The sequence below is a fragment of the Protomyctophum parallelum genome, assembly GCF_964188405.1.
Source record: "Protomyctophum parallelum genome assembly, chromosome: 3".
NCBI classification, from domain to species: domain Eukaryota; kingdom Metazoa; phylum Chordata; class Actinopteri; order Myctophiformes; family Myctophidae; genus Protomyctophum; species Protomyctophum parallelum.
In genome coordinates, this window is record NC_139698.1 from 26,403,430 (window position 1) to 26,429,949 (window position 26,520).

The 26,520-nt window shown below is 43.5% G+C and overlaps 1 protein-coding gene across 3 annotated transcripts in view; it reads left to right on the forward strand.

The window, feature by feature from the left end:
• The window catches only part of clcn1b (chloride channel, voltage-sensitive 1b), a 71,907-nt gene that overhangs the window by 31,504 nt on the left and 13,883 nt on the right, over positions 1–26,520 (forward strand). For 2 of the 3 annotated variants that reach the window (XM_083761839.1, XM_083761837.1), the window contains exons 7-19: positions 239–317; positions 3,279–3,404; positions 6,509–6,593; positions 6,820–6,921; positions 8,765–8,849; positions 9,188–9,343; positions 11,181–11,250; positions 13,714–13,824; positions 14,425–14,638; positions 18,309–18,442; positions 19,024–19,184; positions 20,172–20,253; positions 20,350–20,429. In XM_083761839.1, coding sequence (XP_083617965.1) covers positions 239–317; positions 3,279–3,404; positions 6,509–6,593; positions 6,820–6,921; positions 8,765–8,849; positions 9,188–9,343; positions 11,181–11,250; positions 13,714–13,824; positions 14,425–14,638; positions 18,309–18,442; positions 19,024–19,184; positions 20,172–20,253; positions 20,350–20,429 — 1,485 coding nt within the window. The remainder of the gene's footprint in view (positions 1–238; positions 318–3,278; positions 3,405–6,508; positions 6,594–6,819; positions 6,922–8,764; positions 8,850–9,187; positions 9,344–11,180; positions 11,251–13,713; positions 13,825–14,424; positions 14,639–18,308; positions 18,443–19,023; positions 19,185–20,171; positions 20,254–20,349; positions 20,430–26,520) is intronic. The other variant, XM_083761838.1, reaches the window with a different exon arrangement.

A 26,520-nucleotide genomic window follows, 5' to 3' on the forward strand; every position in this document is an offset into this window, starting at 1 on the left:
TAACTTTCTCCCTCACGTCACTCTCACTCACACCCTCACTTGATCCCTTCTTTCCCTTCATCAACCCCCTCACTCCATCCCTTGATCCCTCACTCCTTGACTCCCAAACTACTCTCTCTCTCTATCTCTCTCTCTCTGTCTGTCTCTCTCTCTCTCTCTCTCTCTCTCTCTCTCTCTCTCTCTCTGTCTCTCTGTCTCTCTGTCTCTCTCTCCCTTTATCTGTTCTCTGCGTCAGTAGAATCCTTATGGCTACACAGACATACTGACGGTGGGCTGTGCCGTGGGGGTGGGATGCTGTTTCGGCACTCCACTCGGAGGTACTGTATTTCTTGCAAATCTTCCTTGCATGCTTCTCCTTCTTCTTATTTATACTCTGTGATACGGCTGTTGGTGTCTGCAGATCTGAGCTCACAACACCGTTGCACAAGAGCGTATAAATCTGACTTTACAAGCACAAATCCCTGCACTGTTCACTCATCTTTTAGCTCTCTCTCTCTCTCTCTCTCTCTCTCTCTCTCTCTCTGTACTATTCTGCCCACTCTGCTGTGCCTGCAGTGGTGGGAAAAGTACTCAAATGTTTTACTTAAGTAAAAGTATCAACACTGCAATATATATAATAAGTCCAGAATTCAAAATGTACATATTGTCATCCAAATGTATATAGTTGAAGTAGAAAAGTAAAAGTAAAAACAGAATGTTCCATTTCAGGTTTTTAAATAAAAATAGGGCTGAAGTGGTTAATGTATGTTTTGTCATAACAATCCAAATCTACAAAGTAACTATAGTAACTAAGGTTTTCAAATAACTGTGCCCCTGAAATGTATAGTGGATAAAATCTAAGTACTGAAAATTTGAAATACACATTTAAGGAAAAGTACCTAAAATGTACTTAACTACAGTACTTAAGTAAATGTAATTAGTTACTTTCCACCACTGTGTGCCTGTTACATTTTTAGTTTTTATGCCATATAGAGCCAAATGGCATCAGCAGTGAACTGGACGGAAATGACTTGGGTCTCTCTTCCCATCTCGCCCAAAAGTGCAATTTCCAGAGAAGTTGACGTTTAGCAGCGTCACTCTGTGAGGTGCATCATCACCACACCTCGCTTGGCGATAATGAAATACCGTAACCCATCATTTTAAACATGTTGTTTGGTTTGCCTTTGCTGGGCAGCTGTACTGAATACATTAAACCTGACGTCCCTATTTTGGGCACGTCATTATACACAAATTATACGGAAATGTTTTTTTTTTTTAATACTGTTTTTATTAGGCATTTTTTGTATATGACAACTTCAGAATATCCTTGACAATGATAATGAGTTATTCAGTTATATAAAATGAAAGATAATGACAGGTAATGTAAATTCCACATACTGATACAATACATAATAAAAAAGATATATAAATGTGATAAACACGAAAAAACAAAAAACAGTTAAACAATGAGACAGACAAACAAAACAAAGACAACAGGACAGACACTCTTGCTCTCAAACTTTCCCAACACGTTGTTGTAAATTAACTGAATTACAGACATTTCTTTTTAAATGAGAAAAAATAAAATAAAGAAAAAATACTATTTTTTTTCCTTTTCTTTCCAATTTTCTAATATGTTATCTATTGTGTAGGAGGGGTTAGCGTGCACCTATTGAAATGGTCAATGAAGGGTTGCCATGTCTGGTAAAATCTATCTTCACTCCCTCTCAATTCAAACTTTATCTTTTCCAATTGCAAGTAGTGCATAACATCTTTCATAAGTGTAGTGTGAGTGGGAACCTGTGCTTGTTTCCAATTCAACAGTATCAGTCTGCGAGCCAGTAGAGTCACATATTTTACCATGTTATATTGGAAAGTAGACAGTTTGACCCAGGGCCCCCTGACCCCCAGAACTGCTGTCAGTGGAAATGTTATGTTTATTTCATAATGTTTCATATCTATTGCTGCACAATTTTAGAAGAGCTTTCAAAGATTTTCTAAATAGACGCGCGCGCACGCACGCACGCACACACAAACACACAAACACACACACAAACACACATATACTCTGTTCAGGCTCCCGGAATTCCCTGCAGCATTGTATACAGTGCATAGCGGTACTTGAGGTGGGTGAGCTGAGCTCTGCCCATGCAGTCAATCCTGCTATAGTCTTATAGATGTGTGGGCGTGTGTGAACCAGGGCAGGCAGGCCAGAGCACCATTAATTATAATGTAGTGCAGGCACAGCTGACATCTCCGTGCTATTTTGTGCTCCTCCCGGTGCACACCTACGTTCCTCAGCAGCCCGCGGCGCTGCTCCTGCTCCCGCTCCTTCTCCGAGTAGAGGGGTAAATCACCAGCTGTTTTTGACACAGGCCTGATTTACACTCGGTTGCTTGTGCGCGACGCGACGTGCAAAGAATGAACCCAAAGGGATAGCAGATACAGTGGCCTCGCCGCTTAGCTCGCAGTAAATGTTTCATCCTCTACGGCTTCTTGCAAGCTGTGATGTTTATTTGCTATTTGTGTGTGTGTGTGTGTGCGTGTGCGTGTGCGTGTGTGTGTGCGTGTGTGTGCGCGTGCGTGCGTGCGACCCGTGCGTGCGCTCCTGTTGTGTATTACACCCTTAGCTTGAAGAGTTTATGGATAAATTCTGCTTCTTTAACTCATCTCTTTCTCTCTCACCCCATCTTTCTCAGTGCCCTGCTTTCTCCTTCTTTTTGCACTCTCACTATTCCCCCGCCCCCTTCCCATCATTAACTTATGTCCATTGCTTCCTCCATCCTTTCCTTCTCTCTCGTTGTCTCATCTAAATTATATCACTCTCTTTTCCTCCTGCTGCAAATCTTTCACTTTCTTCTCTCTCGCTTCTGTCTCTCCCTCCCTCTTTCTCCCAATATCTTCCCTGTCCTCTTTTCCTTTCATCATCTTGTAAAAACTCTCACACACTGCTCTCTCTCTCTCTGCTTCTTCTCTCTCCCTCGTCCTCCTTTCACCCCTCTCAATCCCTCTAATCTCGACTGTTTTACTTTTCAATCTTTTATTTCATTTTCTCTCTTCTCTCATCCTCCTTTTTAATATCTCCCAACGCCTCTCTCTCCATCTATATCTCTCTCTTTCTTTCTCTCGCTCCATCCCTATCTCTCTCCATCTTTTTCCCCATAACTCTTTCTCAATGTCTCTCTTGTCACTCACTCCCACTCTCCCTCATCCTTTCTTCTCTCTCTCTCTCTCTCTCTCTCTCTCTCTCTCTCTCTCTCTCTCTCTCTCTCTCTCTCTCTGTCTCTCTCTCTCACCAGGAGTGTTGTTCAGCATTGAGGTCACGTCTACCTACTTCGCGGTGAGGAATTACTGGCGAGGTTATTTCGCTGCCACGTTCAGCGCTTTCGTATTCAGGGTGCTCTCTGTTTGGAACAAGGATGCTGGTGAGGCACATACACACGTGCATGCATGCCCATCACGTGCATGCACACACACACAAACATACACACACACACACACACACACACATACAGTACACAGACCAACGGCTGCTATGAAAGACGCTGAAAACATATGCACATACAGACAAACTGACGTGTATTATGACACACATACACAAGATCAACAAGCAAGTATACACACAAACTAAGGGTTGTCAAAAGGAGAGCTGATCTAACAGTATATCGTCTCTCTCGGGTGGAAACCTCATTATGTCCAAAACTGTGTCATTTCAGGATTCGATACATGACGGTTCGTTGTTAGTTCGAACTTAAGCTGTATGAAATACTTCCCATTTATATAGTGGTTGCAACTGCATTAATTGATTGCCGTGGTTTGGTCAATATTAAGTAGTTCCGGTCATTCTGTGGGGGGCACATGGGGGGCCACACAGTAAAAGTAAATTAATTCACAAAAATAACGTAATTTGTATTGTTGACCTATTTCTAAAATATTAGCGCAACTTTCGTTCAACTTTGACCCCTCTATCACATGGAACAGTTTTTTGGGCGTAGTGATATGGACACAAAAAACATATAGTTCTGTGTGATAGAGGGGTAAAAAATGAAGGAAAGCACTAATATTTTAGAAATAGGTCAACAATACAAATGACGTTAGTTTTGTGGATTAATTTACTTTTAATGCGTGACCCCCTGTGCCCCCCACAAAATGTCCGGAACTACTTAATATTTCACCAAAACCAGAGCACAACCCCCACCATGGGACTCGGGAAATCAATTAATTAATACAGTTGCAACCACTATCTTTATGGCAAGTATTTCATGCAGCTTAAATTAAAAAAATCTGAATTATCCCTTTAATGTCATCATTTGGGGGTGGATAAGCCAGATAAGATCCAAAATGTGCTGGACTGTATAAGCCAGCCAGCAGTACTGACCACTGCAAGTCCTTGATGTCGGGCTGAGAGCTTGCATTTACATATTTCATCTCTTTATTTAATACAAATTATGAGTGTTGCAAAAAAAACACATTGTCACAAGGTGTGATGATTTGTACTTACCTGTACAAGCTTTCCACCGGGTTAATTGGGGACAAGACTCAGGATATTGTATGTTGTATTTCATAACTGGGATTAAAAAATCCAGTACAGCCATACAGTATACAGCTACTGTACACTGCAGAAAATGTTGCTCTCTCGAAGTTAAATTGACAGGATGTTGTGGTGCAACACCATCAAAATATACAGAACTAGCAAATCCCATCATGCAGAGAATAATGTTCAAAACTTGCTCCATAAGTGCTGAAACAGCAGTAGACTGATAGCATACATTGCAGTCCCAGCAGGGAAGAGTCTATGCACACGATGCCTTGTGCATGTGAAGCTGGCTTTCTTATCGTTAAGCCAGGTTTAGACTTTTTTCGCGTTCCGGTGTCTTGTATATTTTTAATTCCGAACTTTTACTTGTAACGGAGTAGTTCTACATCGCAGTATTGATACTTTTACTTAAGTAGAACACACAGACGCACAAAACAAGCAGGCTATGATTGGCCGTGTGATGTGATTGGTGATTGGATTGCTGAGTTTCTTCTACAGAATGAAGTCCTGCTTTTCTAATGCTTCTCTCAAAAAGCTGCTCACAGGCCTCTTCCTGTCGCAGGTCGATTTTGCTACCGTTTTGCTAGTTCCTCAACTCTGAGCAAACTTGACTCCTTGTTTCATGCTGCATTGAGGTTCATAACCAACTCCCCCTATAGGACTCATCACTGTACTCTGTTACGCCCTAGTGGGTTGGTACTCTTTAACGTCTCGCAGGTCGCTACATTGGTATATTCTCACTTTTCTTGGTAGTCTCCCACTTTAGATTTGTTCTGAATTTGAACTTGTCCAAAACTCTCTCAACCTCAGATCAAATGCTTGGCTGCGCTATGTCGTGCCCCCAATAAAATCTGAGGCTGGGGAAAAAAAAGCTTTTTTTTGGACCCTGGTCTTGGAATGACCTACAGACCAGACTCAAACTGGCTTCTGTGATTCGATTAGTGAGCTTTAAAAGGATTGCCATGGGCACACTTCCCAAACATTGCTCCTGCTTTGACGTATAGCAAATGTTGGTTCTTTTGCTTCTTTTGTTTGTTAGCAAATTCCGTTGCTTAGTTTTTTTAATATATATTAGCCTTTATTGGTTGCGTTATTAGATGTTTCTGTTCTCCCTCTGAGTTTCTTCGGTAGTGGGGTACTGTATTTATGAGCCTTGCATGTATGTCCTGTTATTGTCTTGTATTTATTGTTACTGGCAGAGCTGTGTTACTTATTGTGCCTCTTCTCAGACTTCAGTCTCAATGTGGTTTTTACTGATTAAATAAAGGTTAAAAAAAGGTCTCTCCCATGCATGGGATGTTATTGGTGATGTGGTTGTTTTGGCTGTCTCTCCCATGCAGTCACAATGTGATGTTATTGGTGATGTGGTTGTTTTGGCTGTCTCTCCCATGCAGTCACAATGTGATGTTATTGGTGATGTGGTTGTTTTGGCTGTCTCCCCCATGCAGTCACAATGTGATGTTATTGGTGATGTGGTTGTTTTGGCTGTCTCCCCCATGCAGTCACAATGTGATGTTATTGGTGATGTGGTTGTTTTGGCTGTCTCTCCCATGCAGTCACAATGTGATGTTATTGGTGATGTGGTTGTTTTGGCTGTCTCTCCCATGCAGTCACAATGTGATGTTATTGGTGATGTGGTTGTTTTGGCTGTCTCCCCCATGCAGTCACAATGTGATGTTATTGGTGATGTGGTTGTTTTTGGCTGTCTCTCCCATGCAGTCACAATGTGATGTTATTGGTGATGTGGTTGTTTTTGGCTGTCTCTCCCATGCAGTCACAATGTGATGTTATTGGTGATGTGGTTGTTTTTGGCTGTCTCTCCCATGCAGTCACAATGTGATGTTATTGGTGATGTGGTTGTTTTGGCTGTCTCCCCCATGCAGTCACAATGTGATGTTATTGGTGATGTGGTTGTTTTTGGCTGTCTCTCCCATGCAGTCACAATGTGATGTTATTGGTGATGTGGTTGTTTTGGCTGTCTCTCCCATGCAGTCACAATCACAGCGCTCTTCAAAACCAACTTCCGCATGGACTTCCCCTTTGACCTCCAGGAGCTGCCGGCGTTTGCTATAATTGGGTATGGAATGGATGTGATAAACCAGGGAGAGAGGGGATTACAGAGTTGTGTGTGTGTGTGTGTGTGTGTGTGTGTGTGTGTGTGTGTGTGTGTGTGTGTGTGTGTGTGTGTGTGTGTGCGTGCGTGCACTCGAGCATTTTTGTGCATTTTGTGAACCTGCATACCTGTGTTTATATACCAGCAGTGCGTCTGTGTTTGTAACATGTTTACTGTGTGTGTGTTTCAGGATCTCATGTGGGTTCCTGGGTGCGTTCTTTGTCTACCTAAACAGACAAGTGGTTCTGTTCATGAGGAGACCCACTGCGCTCACACGCTTCCTCACCAAGCAGTGAGATACACACACACACACACACACACACACACACACACACACACACACACACACACACACACACACACACACACACACACACACACACACACACACACACAGTCACACACACACACACACACACACACACACACACACACACACACACACACACACACACACACAGTCACACTACCTCCTGGAATGACATTACTTTGTAATATCCAGGACAGGCCTGGTCTTCTATTTAGTGACTTTTCTAGTATTAGTGATGTGCTCCAGAGATATGGTGCTAAATGCCAAGCAAGTACAGGACGTTAATGTCAACAGGGCACGAGGAAGGTTATTTGAAGTTAATACTCACGAAGTTGACTCGCTTATGGGAGAGCGCCCATATGCGAGTCACGTTGCTCATATTACTTAAAAAATACGGGGTTACGGTAAAAATGGTCCATTTGGTTATCAACTCTCCATCATTTAGCTGCATGGGGACCACCTGGAACCCTCTCAAGGACCACTTGTGGTCCCTGGACCACTGGTTGAAAACCACTGATCTGGAAAATCAAATGATTTGTCTGGTTTCCAGACTAGAGATCACTAGCAAGAGATTTTCTTGTCTTTTTTATATATACCGGTAATACATTTTTTATTGACTTTTTCATTTCTCACATCAAAGTGTGACATAAATGTATTAAAATAAAGTTGGACAAACTAGAAAAGTATGAATTATACACAAAACAAACACAGTCAAGTATTCAAAGTAATACAATAATTGGGTCAAGGTACATCAATGAACGATATCAGAGCTGTCACGTCACTTCCTCTGTCACTCCCACTATTGCCCCTATGCCACTCCCATCTCTCCAGAGCCTTGATTCTCTCAGTGGATTCACCTGTTAAGCTAACCTGTGCCTGATCATCCTAACGAGTAACGACCTCCAGAGGCTATTTATACCACGTCTGTTCATTTAGGTTTGTCAGTGCTCGCTTTAGTTTGTATGTTAGACATTCATGAGTTCAGTTGTGTTTTAGTTTGTTGTTTTTCCCTGTAATTGGTGTAACCGAGTTATCATTTGCCAAGTAAAGTCCACGTTAATTTAAACATGGTTTCCTGAATTTTGCTTCTGCTCTTGGCTCTGATCTGGGCCTGAGAAATACAGTACATTTGTCTATATGCATGCACAATGTCACATACAGTATTGATAACCTTAATTCTAAAGTTAAACTTACCATAAAGATAAACCCTAAAATGGCAAAATGTCCCTCTCTTTATGTCCCACAGAGGACATTTACCACAGACAAAATGTACAGCACACATGCAGCCACGCACAAATGACCGCCGCGGCGTGCCCGCAAACTTCATCTCAAGATGAATGTGACGTCAAGCTTCATGATTCCGCGACCAGACCGTGTCCCCCAGAACGCCCCTCTGCACTGCCATCCAATCCCTGCTAATGCATGTGGCCTTGGTTCCGCACACACGACAACAGTGGCCGGCCTGGCCAGTATAACAACCCTCCAGTCACATCCCTTTCTCTCAATGGGGACATTCACTTATATCCTGAGAGACCCTGGCAGTCAGGCTACATTAGTCTCGGCCATTAAGAGAGAGCTGAAGCTGCACTATCTGTGTTGATACAACCACACCGAGCCACTGTTCACTTCTATTACCAGCATCAATTACCTGCTCCAGTGCAGCAATGTCGGTTGGCTTCCGATAATGGAGGCTGTTCCATATTAAGGGTGCCTGTGTGTGTGTGTGTGTGTGTGTGTGTGTGTGTGTGTGTGTGTGTGTGTGTGTGTGTGTGTGTGCGTGTGTGTGTGTGCGTGTGCGTGTGTGCGCGTGCGTGCGTCCACCCAGTCGATTGATCTATCCAGGTTTCGTGACGCTGATCATCGCAACCCTCACATTTCCTCCTGGGTTCGGTCAGTTCATGGCTGGAGAGGTATTTTTAAAAAAAAAACACCCCACACATTATTAAACATCATTTATATCCATCTGTAAATTGACCAGAAAATAATCAGTGGTTATAGTAAGAATGGATGAAGTTTACATTATGGTAAAAAAAAAAGTAATCTTTCAACAGATTGCTGTTTACCTAATTAAAACAGTAATCAGCAATTTTATTATTTTACAAAATATCAGGAACATGATCAGCTTACTTTTAGATTGCTTTGCCGACAACACAATCAAAACAACATGTTGAATTTATGAGTACACACCCATACCTTACAATGTAATGCATTGTCTGTCTGTCTGTCTATCTGTCTGTCCGCCTGTCAGCTCATGCCCAGAGAGTGCATCAACTCCCTCTTCGATAATTTCACCTGGACCAAACTGTCGGACTCCCCAGTTCCTCCTGGGCTGGGGCGATCCTCGGCGTGGCTACACCCCCACGTCAGTGTCTTCGTCATCCTCTTACTCTTCTTCGTCATGAAGGTATACTGTACACTCTTGCTTTCTGTGGTGGTTTGACTTTAACGTATTATGTTTATTGAAAGATCCCCATTAGAGACACATGAATGAGCCTCTAGGGTCCTGAATAGAACAAACACAATACAGTGTTCATTAGGGGAATGTCGACGCAGTACAGTTGCTGTTTGATATATGTTTATTGACAGTGTTTACATGTACAGAGAAATGCACATAGTTATACATCACTATCAAAAGGATAAATGCAAGAAAGCCGACGGCTTATCCATTGCAGTCCCTTAGTTAATGCTAATGTTTCATAATTGTTTCAGCCACCCATGTCGTTAACACCTATCATTGGATGATATTTAGCACATCTATAATCCATCCATTTAGTATTGGTTAGTAATATAGCTGCTCTCACAGTAGATTGAGGACAGAGCATTTCTCATGTTGTTTCTGTCAGGTGGAAACCTTGCATGTCCAAATGTCCTGTGTTCCAATGGATCCAATGTTGCGTTACATTGTATTTAGCTCTAAACCCGGCCGTAAAACCCACAGACAGGCTTGTACCACTTTGAACCTGGTGTCCCTATGTTATGATGGTCTGACAGCAATGATATATAACCTGTGCATGAGGGTCTGTCAGCACAAATTCAAGATTCAATATTTAATAGTTTATCGCCATATCCAAGGTTGCACAAGCCAAGTAGAGAGGACTTGGCATGAAGTGCATGCGACAGGTGGGGATCGGGTCTAAACAGCGACTGAGAAGCAAGGATGGTCAAAACAAGACTGTAATTATTTGGTTAACACGAACCCACGCATCCTTATATCGTGCATGTCATCATAAGCGAACATTCGGTGAAAAGAGCAGATCTACAAGTTTTTGATCTGCTATTTTCTGTGAAGAGATTTGGTGCGTATAGGGCGAAATTAAGCTTCCCACGATTAGAGCCCTGGGAATCCTGGTCAAGGAAACATGTAGGCAGGGTATAGAAGTGGCTAACTGTGGTTGTATGTTTTATGTCTGACATACCCTGGAAAATGCTGATGAGCTGAAATTGCTACATGGCACCACATAAAAATATACCGTTAGACACATAATACCCCCTTTGGCAAGGAGACCGGCCTATTATTTTACACCCATGCTGTGGCATGGTGGGTGTGTTGCAATCGCCAGCGCCTGTCACAGCGATAACTCGGACAGTTTTAATCCATTCTGTACTGTTATACGTTAGCTATTAGCAGATCTACAAGCTTTCATTTTTTTTTTTAATGTGGCACAAATCTTTGTATATATATTCTTTCAGAGCGAACGTTTTTAACTCAAATCTTTGCTTCTGGGGGGTCCCTGGAACAATATATTTTCAGATGGGGGTCGGCGGCCAATTACATATAATCTTGTCCTTGACATGAAAATGTTTGAGAACCACTGACATATAATAATAATAAATAATAATAAAACTTTATTTGTATAGCACCTTTCATGACATGAAATGCAGCTCAAAGTGCTTTACAGAACAATGGAGAATACAAGAAAAGCAAGGCAACGACATTAAAAAACAAGCAGTAATGCAATACAGTGAGGACATGAATAACAACAAAATAAAAGATCAATTAAAAGCAATGTTGTAGAAGTATAAACATTGGGTTTTTCAGAAAACTGTCAGGATTTAGAAGGCATTTTGTAGAATCGTTCCCAGGCCAAAATGGATTCATCTTATTTTGATCAAACTTGGCAGTTGATTTGGAGGTAGCTGAGGATTGTGCCCGGGGTTGGGTTGGGGCGGGGGGGGGGGGGGGGTAGCAGGTGTAGCGTCTCTCTCTCTTGATGATACCTTCCTGTTGTTTTTCCCTGTAGTTCTGGATGTCTGCCATTTCCACCACAATGCCCATTCCCTCTGGTGCCTTCATGCCCGTCTTCATATTAGGTAGGAGCAGGGCTTTGGTTTGTGACTGGCCGGCTGCTTTCATTTCTACAGCCCGTGGGGATGTGTTTGATCCTTCTGATAAGACAGCGCAGTTCCTTTTGGGAAATGTGGACTCGTCTGATACTGTTTGGTAATATCACAATTTAAATATAAAATGCATATCAACCACATATCAAACACATTGACATTTTTTTCAAGATTTATATCTATATATTTTCCAATTAAAAATCACACCTGTGTGAAGTGAGGGGCGCTCTAATCGTTGTACATCATCGTCAAGAATTGGCCGAGGGTGGCCACCGACATACAGACAGCCGATTTGCTCAGACACATAGGACATATACTTCTCCATTCATTGTCAATGGCATTTAATGTTTGTGTTAAGACAGAATCTACACTATAGCTGTTTCGGGCCCCTCAGAAATATCTATAATCTCACAGCTTGTAGATCGACTTGTACATTTTTGTATTGGTTTTTAGGGGCACTATAGCCCCTCCAATGCGTGGATTTTGAAATTACGTCATATGGCAGCCAAGTCTATGGACGTTTGTTTAGAGCAATATGTGAAGACGTGATGTTATTGGCCAATATAAATACATCGTTTTCTATACAATGACAAACTGCATTCATGTCTCGTAACGTATGTAGTGGCAGTGAATCGTATGGCAGCCACAGTGGGCGCCCCTCACTTCACTTGATTTATTTTTCAGGGGCGCTAGCCCATCCTATACACAGGTTTAAAGTTTGTTTTAAAAACGCCATTGACAATGAAGGGAATATTTACGTCATATTGTCTCTTTATTGTTAATGGTGTTTAATGTTTGCGTTGGCACCGTTTGTTCATCACCATCACATCACCTAATCAACATATATTACCGCCCCTCACTTCACATGGGTGTGATCTTTATAAATCATACCCTTGGTATAGGAGATCCGTTCAGAACATCAGCTTCGATTGTCTGATTGTTCGATTGTCTCGATTGTTGTAGTCATTAATCACAGTAATGATACGTGATGATAATTAATCACACCATTACACCATTAATCATGTCTAATCACTGCAATCATCAACTTGCTCTAATCATAGGTAAAATGTTGCCAGCCATGTCACTGATTTGGGGTAACAAAATGACAACAGTAGCCTATGTATTATACCTTACGATACAGATGTTTAGGTCAGTACGGTGCATGGAAAGTCACAGAACATTTCTATATTGCAGTATTGTTACTTTTACTTAAGTAAAACATTTGAGTACATTTTCCACCAATGGTTTAGCTTTAATGTCAACATGATTAACCCTCTGGATTAAGACTCGAGTGTCTGTTAAATGCCTAAATTATTAATTGTGTTTAGGTGTCAGCGTCATTATTCCGTCATTATTGCGTTGGTCCGACTCGCCCTATTACTACTAACCCTTACCCTAAACACACGCGAAGCCACGTTGTCGGACTAATACTCCATCTGAATTAGGAGCGGATCCCAGGCTGTTTGCCAGCAAGCATTCTCTCACTCACAAACACACTGTGTCTCTCACGTTCTGCTTCGGTGTGTTCCACTGTCTCATGCTATGGAGTCATGACGATGTCACGCTCTGAATCCTTCCCAGCTGAAACTCTTCAGTCATTACCACTATATGATAGTTGGTTACCTTCCAGGCGCAATCAAGCTGACTGACATCAGGTGCCCTGATCTCCCTGATGTCAGTCAGGTAAATGGAAATGTCAGAATACTATACTATTGGTATATATACTTATTATACTATAATATTGGAAATGTCAGAATAGTAAGAGCATGTTATAGGCTACTGTATCTGCAAGGTGGCTATTTTAACTACATCATAGTTCATAATTCTTTGTTATTACTGATTGTTGGAACTAAAATAATACATATTTATGACACAAGCCAGCCTTTATTCACCCTAAGGGGAGTGAAAAAAGGATAAAGGATATTAGCTGATACAACGGCACCAATCAGCTCAAGCTAAAGTGCCGAACAGTCCCTGCGAGCAGCCTCGCTGCCAAAAGCCTGGCCGAACAGGCCAAACAGGCTTGTTGCCGGCGGTGAAGTAGAATTCACAGCTGAGGAAACACTGGAGTATCTTTCTCGCCATGTGGCTCGGGCTGATATGCCAGCCCTCGTTAGATAAACCCAGGAAAGACCAATACCCGCCAGGACCCAAGAGTTAAAAAACTTTTAATCAGATTTGGATTTGAGGTGTTAAAGATGTTATTTGATTAATCAAACTTAAATTTCTTATTAACATAAGGTTTGCTGAGATACCAATTATATGGTCACAGACAGTTCAGATATAAGTGATGCCAATCCAGTTTTTTGGTTTTGTTTTCGGCTACCCAAAATCAAAATCTGATCCACTCGCATAAGGATTCAAAGTTATGAACTATACGTACACGAAGAAATGTGTAGGTCTTAAAGCAGAGTGTCCTCCATGTGTCCTCTATAGGTGCAGCCTTCGGCCGTCTGGTAGGGGAGATCATGGCCACTCTCTTCCCAAACGGAATCCTGTTTGATGGGATAGTTTACCGCATTCTCCCTGGAGGTTATGCTGTCATTGGTCAGTCTGGGTCTCCTTTACCATCTACTCTACATGCTCCCTTTTTCCTCTGAAAATCTACTCAACTCAATTTCATTTTAGGGGTCATTGTATTATTACAGTCGAACAGATTACAGTTTTAATGATTGATGATGACGGCCAGCACCATGAATGTAGAACACTGAAGATCGGCCTCAGTGCAGCTTGATGGAATATGCATTGCATACATATTACAGTACATGCATTACTGTTGCCTGTTGGGAAGCACATTATACCATTCTCAACGTGTTTCTGGATCAGGGCCCACTTGAAAATATTGAAAGCATTTGCGGCCCACCCATCGTAACCAGCTGGCGTGTTAAGATCCTAACACGGAATCTGATTTTATCCCCCCCTCCAAGGTTTTAAAGAAAAAAATACCAAGAAATTATTTCTACATCATTTTTGTATTTATTTAAATGTCATATATTATCATTAAAATCTCAGAGTTTTGCCAATTATTTCAGGGCAATAACCTCATGAGCCCAACATACAGTACAGGTTGAGACGAGTGCACTAGCATTATACTGTATGTGAGACTACAGTGATAACACGATAACATGGACAATCCGTCATGCTCAGGAGCCGCAGCGATGACCGGAGCGGTCACACACACGGTGTCGACGGCGGTCATCTGCTTCGAGCTGACGGGTCAGATCTCTCACATCCTGCCCATGATGGTGGCCGTGATCCTGGCCAACATGGTGGCCCAGGGCCTGCAGCCGTCCCTCTACGACTCCATCATACAGATCAAGAAGCTGCCCTACCTGCCCGAGATGGCCCTCGGACACATCAGGTTATTATCTGTTATCTATTTAAAAACCCATTTTGGGGGCGGGAACCCCTTTTGGTGTTTTAAAGCATTGTGTTATACTTTAGCTATTGAAAAATAGCAGATCTACAAGCTCACTTGTAGGTCTGCTATTTTTGAAAAATCGTTAAAATGTGCCTCAAATCTTTCCGAAAATTGTCATGATTTAGAAAACATTTTTGAGTGGTGCAACCACTCCAAGGAACATCAATGTCCATGTTCACCTATGTGACGTTAACCCACCTATGTGACGTTAACCCACCTATGTGACGTTAACCCACCTATGTGACGTTAACCCACCTATGTGACGTTAACCTACCTATGTGGCCATGAGCACCAGTGGTATGACTTAGTACCAGTAGGGGCGCTGTTGTGCCAGAAACAGAGAGAGAGATAGTATTAGTGCTGCACTGTTGCCTGCTAATGAGAGAGAGAGAGAGAGGAGAGGAGGTGGGGGTGGGAGAGAGGTAGAGAGGGGAGTTGCACCACTCAGTTCACACGGGTGTGATTTTTTTTTTCAACATCAGGCCTGAATGGGTTAAAACCCATTAAGACCTGAGGCCAATTCTACAAATATCTTCTAAATCCCAAACGGCAACTGTTACTTGACTTGACTGATATTATGTAATAGACTGATTGTGAATGTAGCACAAACACAAATATTGCTGTATGTTCAGGGTCAAACGTGCTAACTAATATTGATAATCAGTTGTGGCTGTCACTCAAGGGCAGTTTTGCCTGGTGTCACACTTGGCGGTCAACTACCAGAGAGAGAAACATATGGCTAGAGTAATAATATTATGCATGAGAGGATGTTCCTCTTTCTAGTGAAAATATTCGGCAGAAAATGGCTAAAAATGACCGAATAGTGTATGCAATTAATGCATTCAAAAGAGCTGAATAAAATGTTTTATGGACCCATAATAGTGATTATTATTAAAGTTAAGTTTTGCCATAACCATTCCCTTTGCCATAAATCAGGTAGCTTTAAGGTACGGCCATGACAGCAATGGTAGGAAAAAAGAATATTAATCATATTCGTATATTCGGTATTCGGTTTTTCGACTAACTGTTTCCTATATTCGGTATTCGGTTTCGGCCAAGAGTTTCCCTTTTGGTGCATCCCTACCTCTTTCTATTCCTTACACCTGCCTCTATAGTGCTATAGTGACACAGACACTGGTTTTATATCCCACCTTGATTACTGCTCAGCAGTCTGGTCAGGTGCAGCCCAAAGAGATCAGTCTAAGCTCCAAAAAAAGCTCCCAATGACTACTGGCTGCAAGCGAGGCTCACACTGGCCTATCCGTTAGCTGTGAGTCAGAGTGCAGGGAGTGCCAGTCTCTCATGGCCCAGAGTAGAGGAGAGAGGTTGGCATGCAGTGTAATGAGTTTCATTAGGAGTACGTGTTATAACAAACAACCACATTGTCTGTACTCACAAATAAATGGTGTGAGTGAGAGGTCATAATAGTGACGCAAACCAGGCAGGTTACTACAGGATAATTATGCATTTTCTTTATTGTAGATGTGCCAATAATTTGTGCCGCTTTTTTCACCAATTTACGTGGTTGTTATGCCACATAAACGACCCCACACTTTTCTGTGTTGCCACTGCTATTGTATACCCTACTGGTTCTCAGTGGTGGAAAGTAACAGTACTTTTACTTAAGTACTGTACAGTTTTGAGGTATTTGTACTTTACTTGAGTATTTCCACTTTCCAGTACTTTTACTTCTACTCCACTACATCTCGGAGCCAGAATTTGTACTTTTACTTCACTACAATTATTTGAAAACTTTAGTTACTAGTTACTTTGGCGATTTTAATTTTGATTACAAAACATACATTAACCACTTCAACCCTATACATTTTGGCCATTTGAAAATAGCCGATTGCGTTGCGACGCATTGAGAGCTTGTAGATCGGCTATTTTCAATAGATTTTCAACACATTTTGAAGTTGTGAAATGGGACATTCTGAAATATGAATACTTTTACTTCTAGTACATTTTGATGCCGATACTTTTGTACTTTTACTCGGGTACATTTTCAATTCCGTACTTTTACTTCTGAATTGCAGTATTGGCACTTTTGCATAACACGTAAAACAATTGAGTACATTTTCCACCATGCACTGCTCGTTCTCACCTGCTATAGTGAGGAGGAGCCCCCACGGGAGGACTTAGCATCTGCTTCCTCCTACTCCTGTTCACTCCCTCACTGCACTCACTGCTCCTACTCCTGTCCCCACTGACAGGCACGGCCCCAGCCTGTATGAGTCCTGTTCAGAACCCCCCCCACTAACAGGCACGGCCGCAGCCTGTATGAGTCACTAACAACGCGATAGAGATCACCCTCCCTACCCCGCTCCGCTCCGCCAAACATGGCCAATTATAGATTATATTAGAATAATGGATCGCACTTTTGAATAACTATATATCCCTTAAAAGATAGTTAATAGTTCATTTACAAACGTGTGAAATTAAATTTTAATTGTTGGTTAGTCAAATAAAAAGATGCCTTGTGAATAGGTAATTCAATTATTTGTTGATAGCTGATGAAAAATGCAGTGCAGTGCATCATGCCAATTAGCCCTTCGCTAAGTCCCTCCCCAACCCGTCCTTGTCCAATAGGCACATTAGCAGCGAGGAGTTAGCAGCAAGCTGTCCTTCTGCCCCATTGAGATGCATGTTAAATGATGGGATTTCTCCATATAAATAATGGATAATTTCAGTAGCAAAACCTTCTAGAGAGATGACTAATGGTAATGGTAATTTGGAGCAGGTGTGATGATGACGAGGCATACAATGTAGAAGCAAGGAGGGACACCCGCACACCGCCACTTGCTAGGTTCAGAGCATTTATTGATAAGAAGCAACGTTTCGGTCTCGCGACCTTCCTCAGGCTAGTAGCAAAACCTTCAAAATGTAAGCTATGCACTGGGCAAATTATTTCAATAATAATAAATACTTTAATTCATTAACTGATATAAACAAACATTTAACTCATTAATAACTCATTAACAAACATTTAACTCATTAATAACTCATTAACTAACAGTTTGTGAAATACCTATTTATATGGGATCATTATTTTAAAGATTTACCGAATAATGTTAATATGTTTTTGTTCAGGCATTAGGTCAACAGCCGAGATTGCGTGTGTCCTGTATAAGCAGTACACAGTAAAAGTATACAGCAGTGTTGTTTTTTGGCAGCACATTTTTATTTTAGTTTTAGTCATAGTCTCTTCAATAGTTTTTATTTAGTTTCAGTCACATTTTAGTCACCTGGAATGTTTTAGTGTTAGTCTAGTCTTAGTCGACTAAATATCATAACATTTTAGAGGACTAAATCTATAGTTGATTTAGTCGAAATGTATTTTGGTGGTCGTTGATGCCATCGTAATGACTGTTTTTACACTTGCTGAAAATAGCAGATCTACAAGCTCACAACGCGTCACGCGTCAGTATTTTAGTCATCATGGCTTAGTTTTTATGTGTTTTTTGTCAGTGAAAAAAGGTAGTTGACAGGCATTTTTCGTCATAGTATTAGTCGACGAAAACAACACTGGTATACAGTATGTCTGCATTACCATTTCAGCACCAATATCATGGTCTTTGGACAGATACATTGTCTCTCTGCTTCTCCACAGCAAGTATAACATATTTGTGGAAGACATCATGGTGCGCAAGGTGAAGTTTCTGTCTTCCCAATCCACCTATCGAGAGCTCAACCTCCTTCTAGAGAACACCTCCCTCAAAACAATCCCCCTGGTCGACTCCAGAGGTACTGTATGTTGTATTACACACGTTAGTGGCAAATGTTGATGTTATGTTACGCAAAATAATGCTAGTATTTCATAAAGACAGATAAAACCCACAGTTGAATGTCCTCTCAGCAAAGGGGGGGCTATGAGTATCACTATCACCACAAAGTGATTACGTAGATTTGTATGATGCTACAAACATCCAATGAATCACGTTCACCTACTTTTGATTTCCAATTCCAGGAAATAGGATAGCACCTGTTTCACACACAAATATGCACTTATTTGTAGGCGTAACACACCTACAACCGAATGTGGCCAATCCGTTCTTGAGATAACTGCAAAAAGTTGTTACTAAGCCGTGCGGTCAGTGAATGTCATGTGTCTGAGAGTAGTGCTGTTTGTGAGCTTTGTTCTGCGCCAACACATTTAGCAGAGAAAGAATAATGAGAATAAATACAATGGAGTTCCTGCAGCTTCACTGCTTGAACCCCTACAATTTAGGCATCTTATCCTGTGCGAGATCTGAATACCCAATAACCTGCATACCCAATAACCCCTAATCATAAACGTAACGATAACAAAACACCTCCTTCCCCAGAGTCTATGATCCTGTTGGGCTCCATCGAGAGGACAGAGCTCCAAGCCTTGTCCGACTGGTGGCTCTCACCGGAGAGGCGGGCCTTTGAGAAAGGTGAGACGGTTGGCTGGGAGTCCTTCACCTTCGTGGACGAGGAGGGAGGAGAGCAGAGCACAGCCAAGGTGTGAAACCTGAGAAAGGCCCTCGCTATAAAATGACTCACGGGTCGATGTTGTTTATGACTATGAGTGGTCAGCATTGGCTGACATTTCCCTGTGTGTTTTTTTCTTGCATCAGTCTGTTTTGTTGACAGTGATCCAGCAGGTATTATCTAAGTATCGTCCATAGTCATAGGAATAATTGTTTGCAATGCATTGGACACTGTGTGTGCGTGCGCACATGTACACGCGTGCGCACACGCACAAGCATAAGTCGGTGTTATTTTGTGTTTTGTTGTGCATACTCTCACAAGAAATGTTTTTGGACATATTCTCTCTGTTGCTCCCCCCCTCACTCTCTCTGTCTAGGTCTTTCTCTATCTCCCCAGACTGCAGATTCTTCTGCAAAAGAGGCATGCATAATTCATGAGAATAAAATACATGAGAAAAACAGAAAGTTATAGATAACTATCTGCCTGGCAACCATCGGACTTGTCATAGCACACTGTAGAGCACAGCTAATCATGCTTTACGGGAGTTGTCAATGTGTGTCTGACCAGATAGTGTGACGGAAACTTTCCATTCAGATTAGATGATCTCTCAGGCATTCTTTATTGCCTGAGGTTATCCAACCATATGTGTCTGAAGTCTGACTTATAAATTAAATTTCACGTATAAATTATGCATGAGAAGTAGGTAGGCGAGGGCCCGAGGTTGTTTATCAAGACCCACAACAAATAACTGGGTGAGATTTTATTCATCGCATACTTACTTTATTGACAAAGACAGCGAGAAAATAACATGCGAACAATGCATCAACCGTGGCGGCCATGTTCCAGTTCCTTCCACAGTCATTTAGCCTACACTGATTGGACAGCTACTGCCATATCAGCCTAAAGGCTGATAACAGTTATCAGCCCTATCGGAGCTTTTATCACCCAGGGCAAATAAATGCTGGACATGCATTATGATTATGATAAATTCATATACAACCTTTTGTTTGTCTCCCAGACCACAGCAGTGCTGGATGAATGTAACGGGCCTAACCCATCCCCCAAACCACAGGACCCCTCTATCAATCACACTGGCTCAGGTGAAGTCTCTGCATGCCTTCTTCAATTTGACCAGTTTAGAAGTTCATCTTACCGTCTTGTCTTTTCCCACGTCTTACGTCTAATCCTCCACACAGGCAAGCGCAGGCAGTCGTCTGTCAAAAGAACCCTTCAGCGGCTTTTCTCCTCCTCATCTTCAGCCCAGCTTGAACTCCAGGTATAGACTCAATACTCCTGTGTCACTCAGTGTGGGTACAACCCCAGGTAGACTCAATACTCCTGTGTCACTCAGTGTGGGTACAACCCCAGGTAGACTCAATACTCCTGCGTCACTCAGTGTGGGTACAACCCCAGGTAGACTCAATACTCCTGTGTCACTCAGTGTGGGTACAACCCCAGGTAGACTCAACACTCTTGCAACACTCAGTGGGTAAACCCAGGTAGACTCAACACTCTTGCAACACTCAGTGGGTAAACCCAGGTAGACTCAACACTCTTGCAACACTCAGTGGGTAAACCCAGGTAGACTCAACACTCCTGCACCACTCAGTGGGTACACCCAGGTAGACTCAACAACACTCCTGCACCACTCAGTGGGTACACCCAGGTAGACTCAACACTCCTGCACCACTCAGTGGGTAAACCCAGGTAGACTCAACAACACTCCTGCACCACTCAATGGGTAAACCCAGGTAGACTCAACACTCTTGCAACACTCAGTGGGTAAACCCACGTAGACTCAACACTCTTGCAACACTCAGTGGGTAAACCCAGGTAGACTCAACACTCCTGCAACACTCAGTGGGTAAACCCACGTAGACTCAACAACACTCCTGCACCACTCAGTGGGTAAACCCAGGTAGACTCAACACTCCTGCACCACTCAGTGGGTAAACCCAGGTAGACTCAACACTCCTGCACCACTCAGTGTGTAAACCCAGGTAGACTCAACACTCCTGCAACACTCAGTGTGTAAACCCAGGTAGACTCAACACTCTTGCACCACTCAGTGGGTAAACCCAGGTAGACTCAACACTCCTGCACCACTCAGTGGGTAAACCCAGGTAGACTCAACACTCCTGCAACACTCAGTGGGTACACCCAGGTAGACTCAACACTCCTGCACCACTCAGTGGGTAAACCCACGTAGACTCAACAACACTCCTGCACCACTCAGTGGGTAAACCCAGGTAGACTCAACACTCCTGTAACACTCAGTGGGTAAACCCAGGTAGACTCAACACTCCTGCACCACTCAGTGGGTACACCCAGGTAGACTCAACACTCCTGCACCACTCAGTGGGTAAACCCAGGTAGACTCAACAACACTCCTGCACCACTCAGTGGGTAAACCCAGGTAGACTCAACAACACTCCTGCACCACTCAGTGGGTAAACCCAGGTAGACTCAACACTCCTGCACCACTCAGTGGGTAAACCCAGGTAGACTCAACACTCCTGCACCACTCAGTGGGTACAAGCATGCTGCTAATCCAAGTGGTGGTTACATAGCCGCTGGCAGGCACTTCACATTTAGCATTCTGCTCTCATATCGGCTTGGCTCGAAGTGTGAGCCTTCTGTCTATGACTATGCTATGACTCACGCTCTTTCTTATATTATGCAAATCAGCCATTCCAAAAAGTTTCCAATTGTCTTTGGGAAATGGGAGAATGTCATCGAAGGAGTATACATGTGGTAAATGTGGCTATACAATCCTTTTGTCCTCTGTATAGTTGACGTTTTGGTATTTGTCACTGCTCATACGTGAAAATTGTCCTCTGCATTTACCCGTCCTAACTAGTAAGAGCAGTGGCCAGCTATTAATACAGCAACTTGGGAGCAGTTAGGGGTTTAATGTCTTGCTCAGGGGGGAATTGAGAAGGACTGGGTGTACCGGGGGAGGGGGGGGGCGAACTGGGGGACCTTGGGATTCCCAGGCGGTATCGCTGCCCATTCAGATATTGGCATATGGCTGCCCCACTGTTGTATAGCTATATGTAAACACTTCATTGACACAGCGAGGGTTGAGTGTTCAATTCCCAGCGTTGCTCAGTGGGCCGAGTGTGGCATTGTCAAGCAAGTGCTTGCTTGTGTAGCTCGAGGAGGGTGAGACTAATTAGAGCTTTGTTTCCTTGTTTAGCTCAAAGGCTACAAGGATGGCACTATCATTGCCAAGGTTACGGGTTATATTATGCCTCTGGAGAGAGAGCCACCGAACAGGAGTAAAAGGTTTGGATCATTCTAAAAGCCCTTGGCTGACACAGGCGGCCTCATTGCATTTTCTTTTCTGGGCCTTTATTTGACAGATATAATAGTGGAGAGAACAGAGAAAAGAGTAGAGAGCAGGAGGAGTGACATGCAGCAAAGGGTCCAACTTCACTGTCAGGCATCATAACCCCACATCCTCACCTGAAACTTGAAGATCAGTGTCAGGTCAACGCAATAATCCAGCCAACGTTGGGTAAGCTGAAAAGCTTGAAAGCGCGGCATTTTCTGCTGGCATATCACTCATGATTCATAGATGCTGTTGTTTGGTGAAAATAAGGGGTCCAGATAGAATGATACCGTTATATTTGCCATGTGCTGTAACTGCATGGCGATGGTGGGATGTCATCCTTATTCTCAGTTTGCCCTTTGCAATAGTGAGCAAAAGTGAGCACTGGACAAATTATGCTTCTGGATGTAGTTTATGTATGTGCATTCAGGGACGTGCACACATACAGTACTGTCCCCTTCGTCTGTACCAGGCCAGTACCTAGAGGTACCTATAGGTTTTTTAAAGAACCTGGGTACCTCTGGAAGCCACACCTCTGATGGGTGTGGTTTAGTCTTAAGGGGTGTGTTTTTTTCACCCACTGTGTAATATAATAAACGGACAGTAGGTGGCAGTAGGACAGTAGGACAGAGGCCAGAGCAACAATATTTGCCTCTGAGATGTAGTGGAGTAGAAGTAAAAGTATTGGAATTCATGAATACTAAAGTAAAGTACAAATGCCTCAAAATTGTACAGTACTTAAGTAAATGCACTTACTTTCCACCACTGTGGAATGGTGAGTGACTTTCTTAATATCATTTAAATATAAAAACTTAAATTAATAGGTTTACCATGCATGCCAAAATAGGATCTTTTCAATGGTTTTGTGATGTCATCAGGAGTAAGTCAGTAACAGTTTATATTTACCCCTGACTGTCACTAGGCTCTTTGAATATGCTTTCTCAAAGCCTGTATCTGTTTAAGAGTAATAAAACAAGTCTAAGGTTTAATCCAGGGGTTTTCAACTGATTATGAACCAGGGACCACCACCCTGACTGAAACTTAACCTGGGGACCACCACCCTGACTGAGAATCAACCTGGGGACCACCACCCTGACTGACAATTAACCTGGGGACCACCACCCTGACTGAGAATCAACCTGGGGACCACCACCCTGACTGAAAATCAACCTGGGGACCACCACCCTGACTGAAAATTAACCTGGGGACCACCACCCTGACTGAGAATCAACCTGGGGACCACCACCCTGACTGAAAATCAACCTGGGGACCACCACCCTGACTGAGAATCAACCTGGGGACCACCACCCTGACTGAGAATCAACCTGGGGACCACCACCCTGACTGAAACTTAACCTGGGGACCACCACCCTGACTGAGAATCAACCTGGGGACCACCACCCTGACTGAGAATCAACCTGGGGACCACCACCCTGACTGAAACTTAACCTGGGGACCACCACCCTGACTGAGAATCAACCTGGGGACCACCACCCTGACTGAAAATCAACCTGGGGACCACCACCCTGACTGAAAATTAACCTGGGGACCACCACCCTGACTGAGAATCAACCTGGGGACCACCACCCTGACTGAGAATCAACCTGGGGACCACCACCCTGACTGAAACTTAACCTGGGGACCACCACCCTGACTGAGAATCAACCTGGGGACCACCACCCTGACTGAGAATCAACCTGGGGACCACCACCCTGACTGAGAATCAACATGGGGACCACCACCCTGACTGAAAATCAACCTGGGGACCACCACCCTGACTGAGAATCAACCTGGGGACCACCACCCTGACTGAGAATCAACCTGGGGACCACCACCCTGACTGAAACTTAACCTGGGGACCACCACCCTGACTGAGAATCAACCTGGGGACCACCACCCTGACTGAAACTTAACCTGGGGACCACCACCCTGACTGAGAATCAACCTGGGGACCACCACCCTGACTGAAAATCAACCTGGGGACCACCACCCTGACTGAAAATTAACCTGGGGACCACCACCCTGACTGAGAATCAACCTGGGGACCACCACCCTGACTGAGAATCAACCTGGGGACCACCACCCTGACTGAAACTTAACCTGGGGACCACCACCCTGACTGAGAATCAACCTGGGGACCACCACCCTGACTGAAAATCAACCTGGGGACCACCACCCTGACTGAGAATCAACCTGGGGACCACCACCCTGACTGAGAATCAACCTGGGGACCACCACCCTGACTGAGAATCAACCTGGGGACCACCACCCTGACTGAAACTTAACCTGGGGACCACCACCCTGACTGAGAATCAACCTGGGGACCACCACCCTGACTGAGAATCTACCTGGGGACCACCACCCTGACTGAGAATCAACCTGGGGACCACCACCCTGACTGAGAATCAACATGGGGACCACCACCCTGACTGAGAATCAACCTGGGGACCACCACCCTGACTGAAAATCAACCTGGGGACCACCACCCTGACTGAAAATTAACCTGGGGACCACCACCCTGACTGAGAATCAACCTGGGGACCACCACCCTGACTGAAAATCAACCTGGGGACCACCACCCTGACTGAGAATCAACCTGGGGACCACCACCCTGACTGAAAATCAACCTGGGGACCACCACCCTGACTGAAAACACTTACTATGAGTAAGCAGACACTTGCGGTTGATTATGCGATTTGGTTGCCCTACTCGTAGGATATCTCCCGACGAGAGTGCTGCTAGCCTATTCCTCATGCAGATCGGCTATTTTCGCTGTTTGCGAGGACGCACACACGGCCGCTCGCAGAAGCGGAGCACATGTCACCACTAGACGCTTTGTGTGTGTGTGTGTGTGTGTGTGTTTTCACTGATAGTCTATGCAACGTCGCCTCGGAGGATCTATTTATGAATTGCAGCCTGGTTAAAAGCACTCTGAGAAACACACGACGACTGGCTGCTTCTCCTCCCCTCTTCTCGGCGAATGTTTGGCCACTTTGGGGGGAAACTGTGTGTGTGTGTGTGTGCGCGCGCGAGAGAGATCAATAATTGATATTATATCAGTTGTATGATATGCATGCGGACGTGCTGGATATATACAATTGTATTTCTACGGTATGCTCTTGCTAAATCAACATTAACATTACATACAGAGCCGCTATTTAAAAAAAATGCCCGGAGAGTTTCGCTCGTGGCCTGGGGGAGAGGAGAGCGGAGTGGGGGGTTTCCAACCCCAAGACGAGCACTTCAGCTGTGTGTGTGTGCCAATAAAGCCCTTTGAATTGAATTGTGTGTGTGTGTGTGTGTGTGTGGGGGGGGGGGGGGGGGGTGCGCATGCATGTAAACCTAACACAGGTCATTACCATTATGCTACATCCTTCCCTCCTAATTTGTTTACGCTGTGAATGCATGTGCAAATGAGTGAGGAGAAGGAACTGGTTATTCTGCTTTCCCAAAACAACTGGCAGACATCAGGTTGTGTGAAATCTCTCACCACCAACAAGCCGAAATCAGTCGCTTAGTAGGGCTGCAGGGAGGCCGTCCAGTACGTTATGCTTCACTATTGTTTAGTTATGTGACTCCTCTACATTTGTATCAGTCCTGGGTGAAAAGAGTTAACTGGAATGGTACCGGGAAGAAATCCATACTACCGCACAATCTAAAACAGTACATTTTGAACTCTTGTAAGGAAAAGTACTATCTCAACGACGAAATAATACCTGCATTATAGACAGACAAGCCATTGTTACTGAGATTAATGACAATCTCCGTAAAAGAAGGGATTGGACTAACAGACAGTGAATAGCCTATACCGTATGCATGCATAGTTTGCTTTTTTTTGTGTGATTTTTATTTCAATCAATGTGTATAGCCTACTGTACTGAAGATATGATTATTGTTACTTTTTGTTTATTTTTTGCTGTAGGCCTACTGTTCTTTTTGGTTGGACAAATAAATCTGCTTCATAGTACATTCATGGTTTCATGGTCTATTAATATTTATTATGAGCTCTTATAATTACTGTTTTATTTTATCC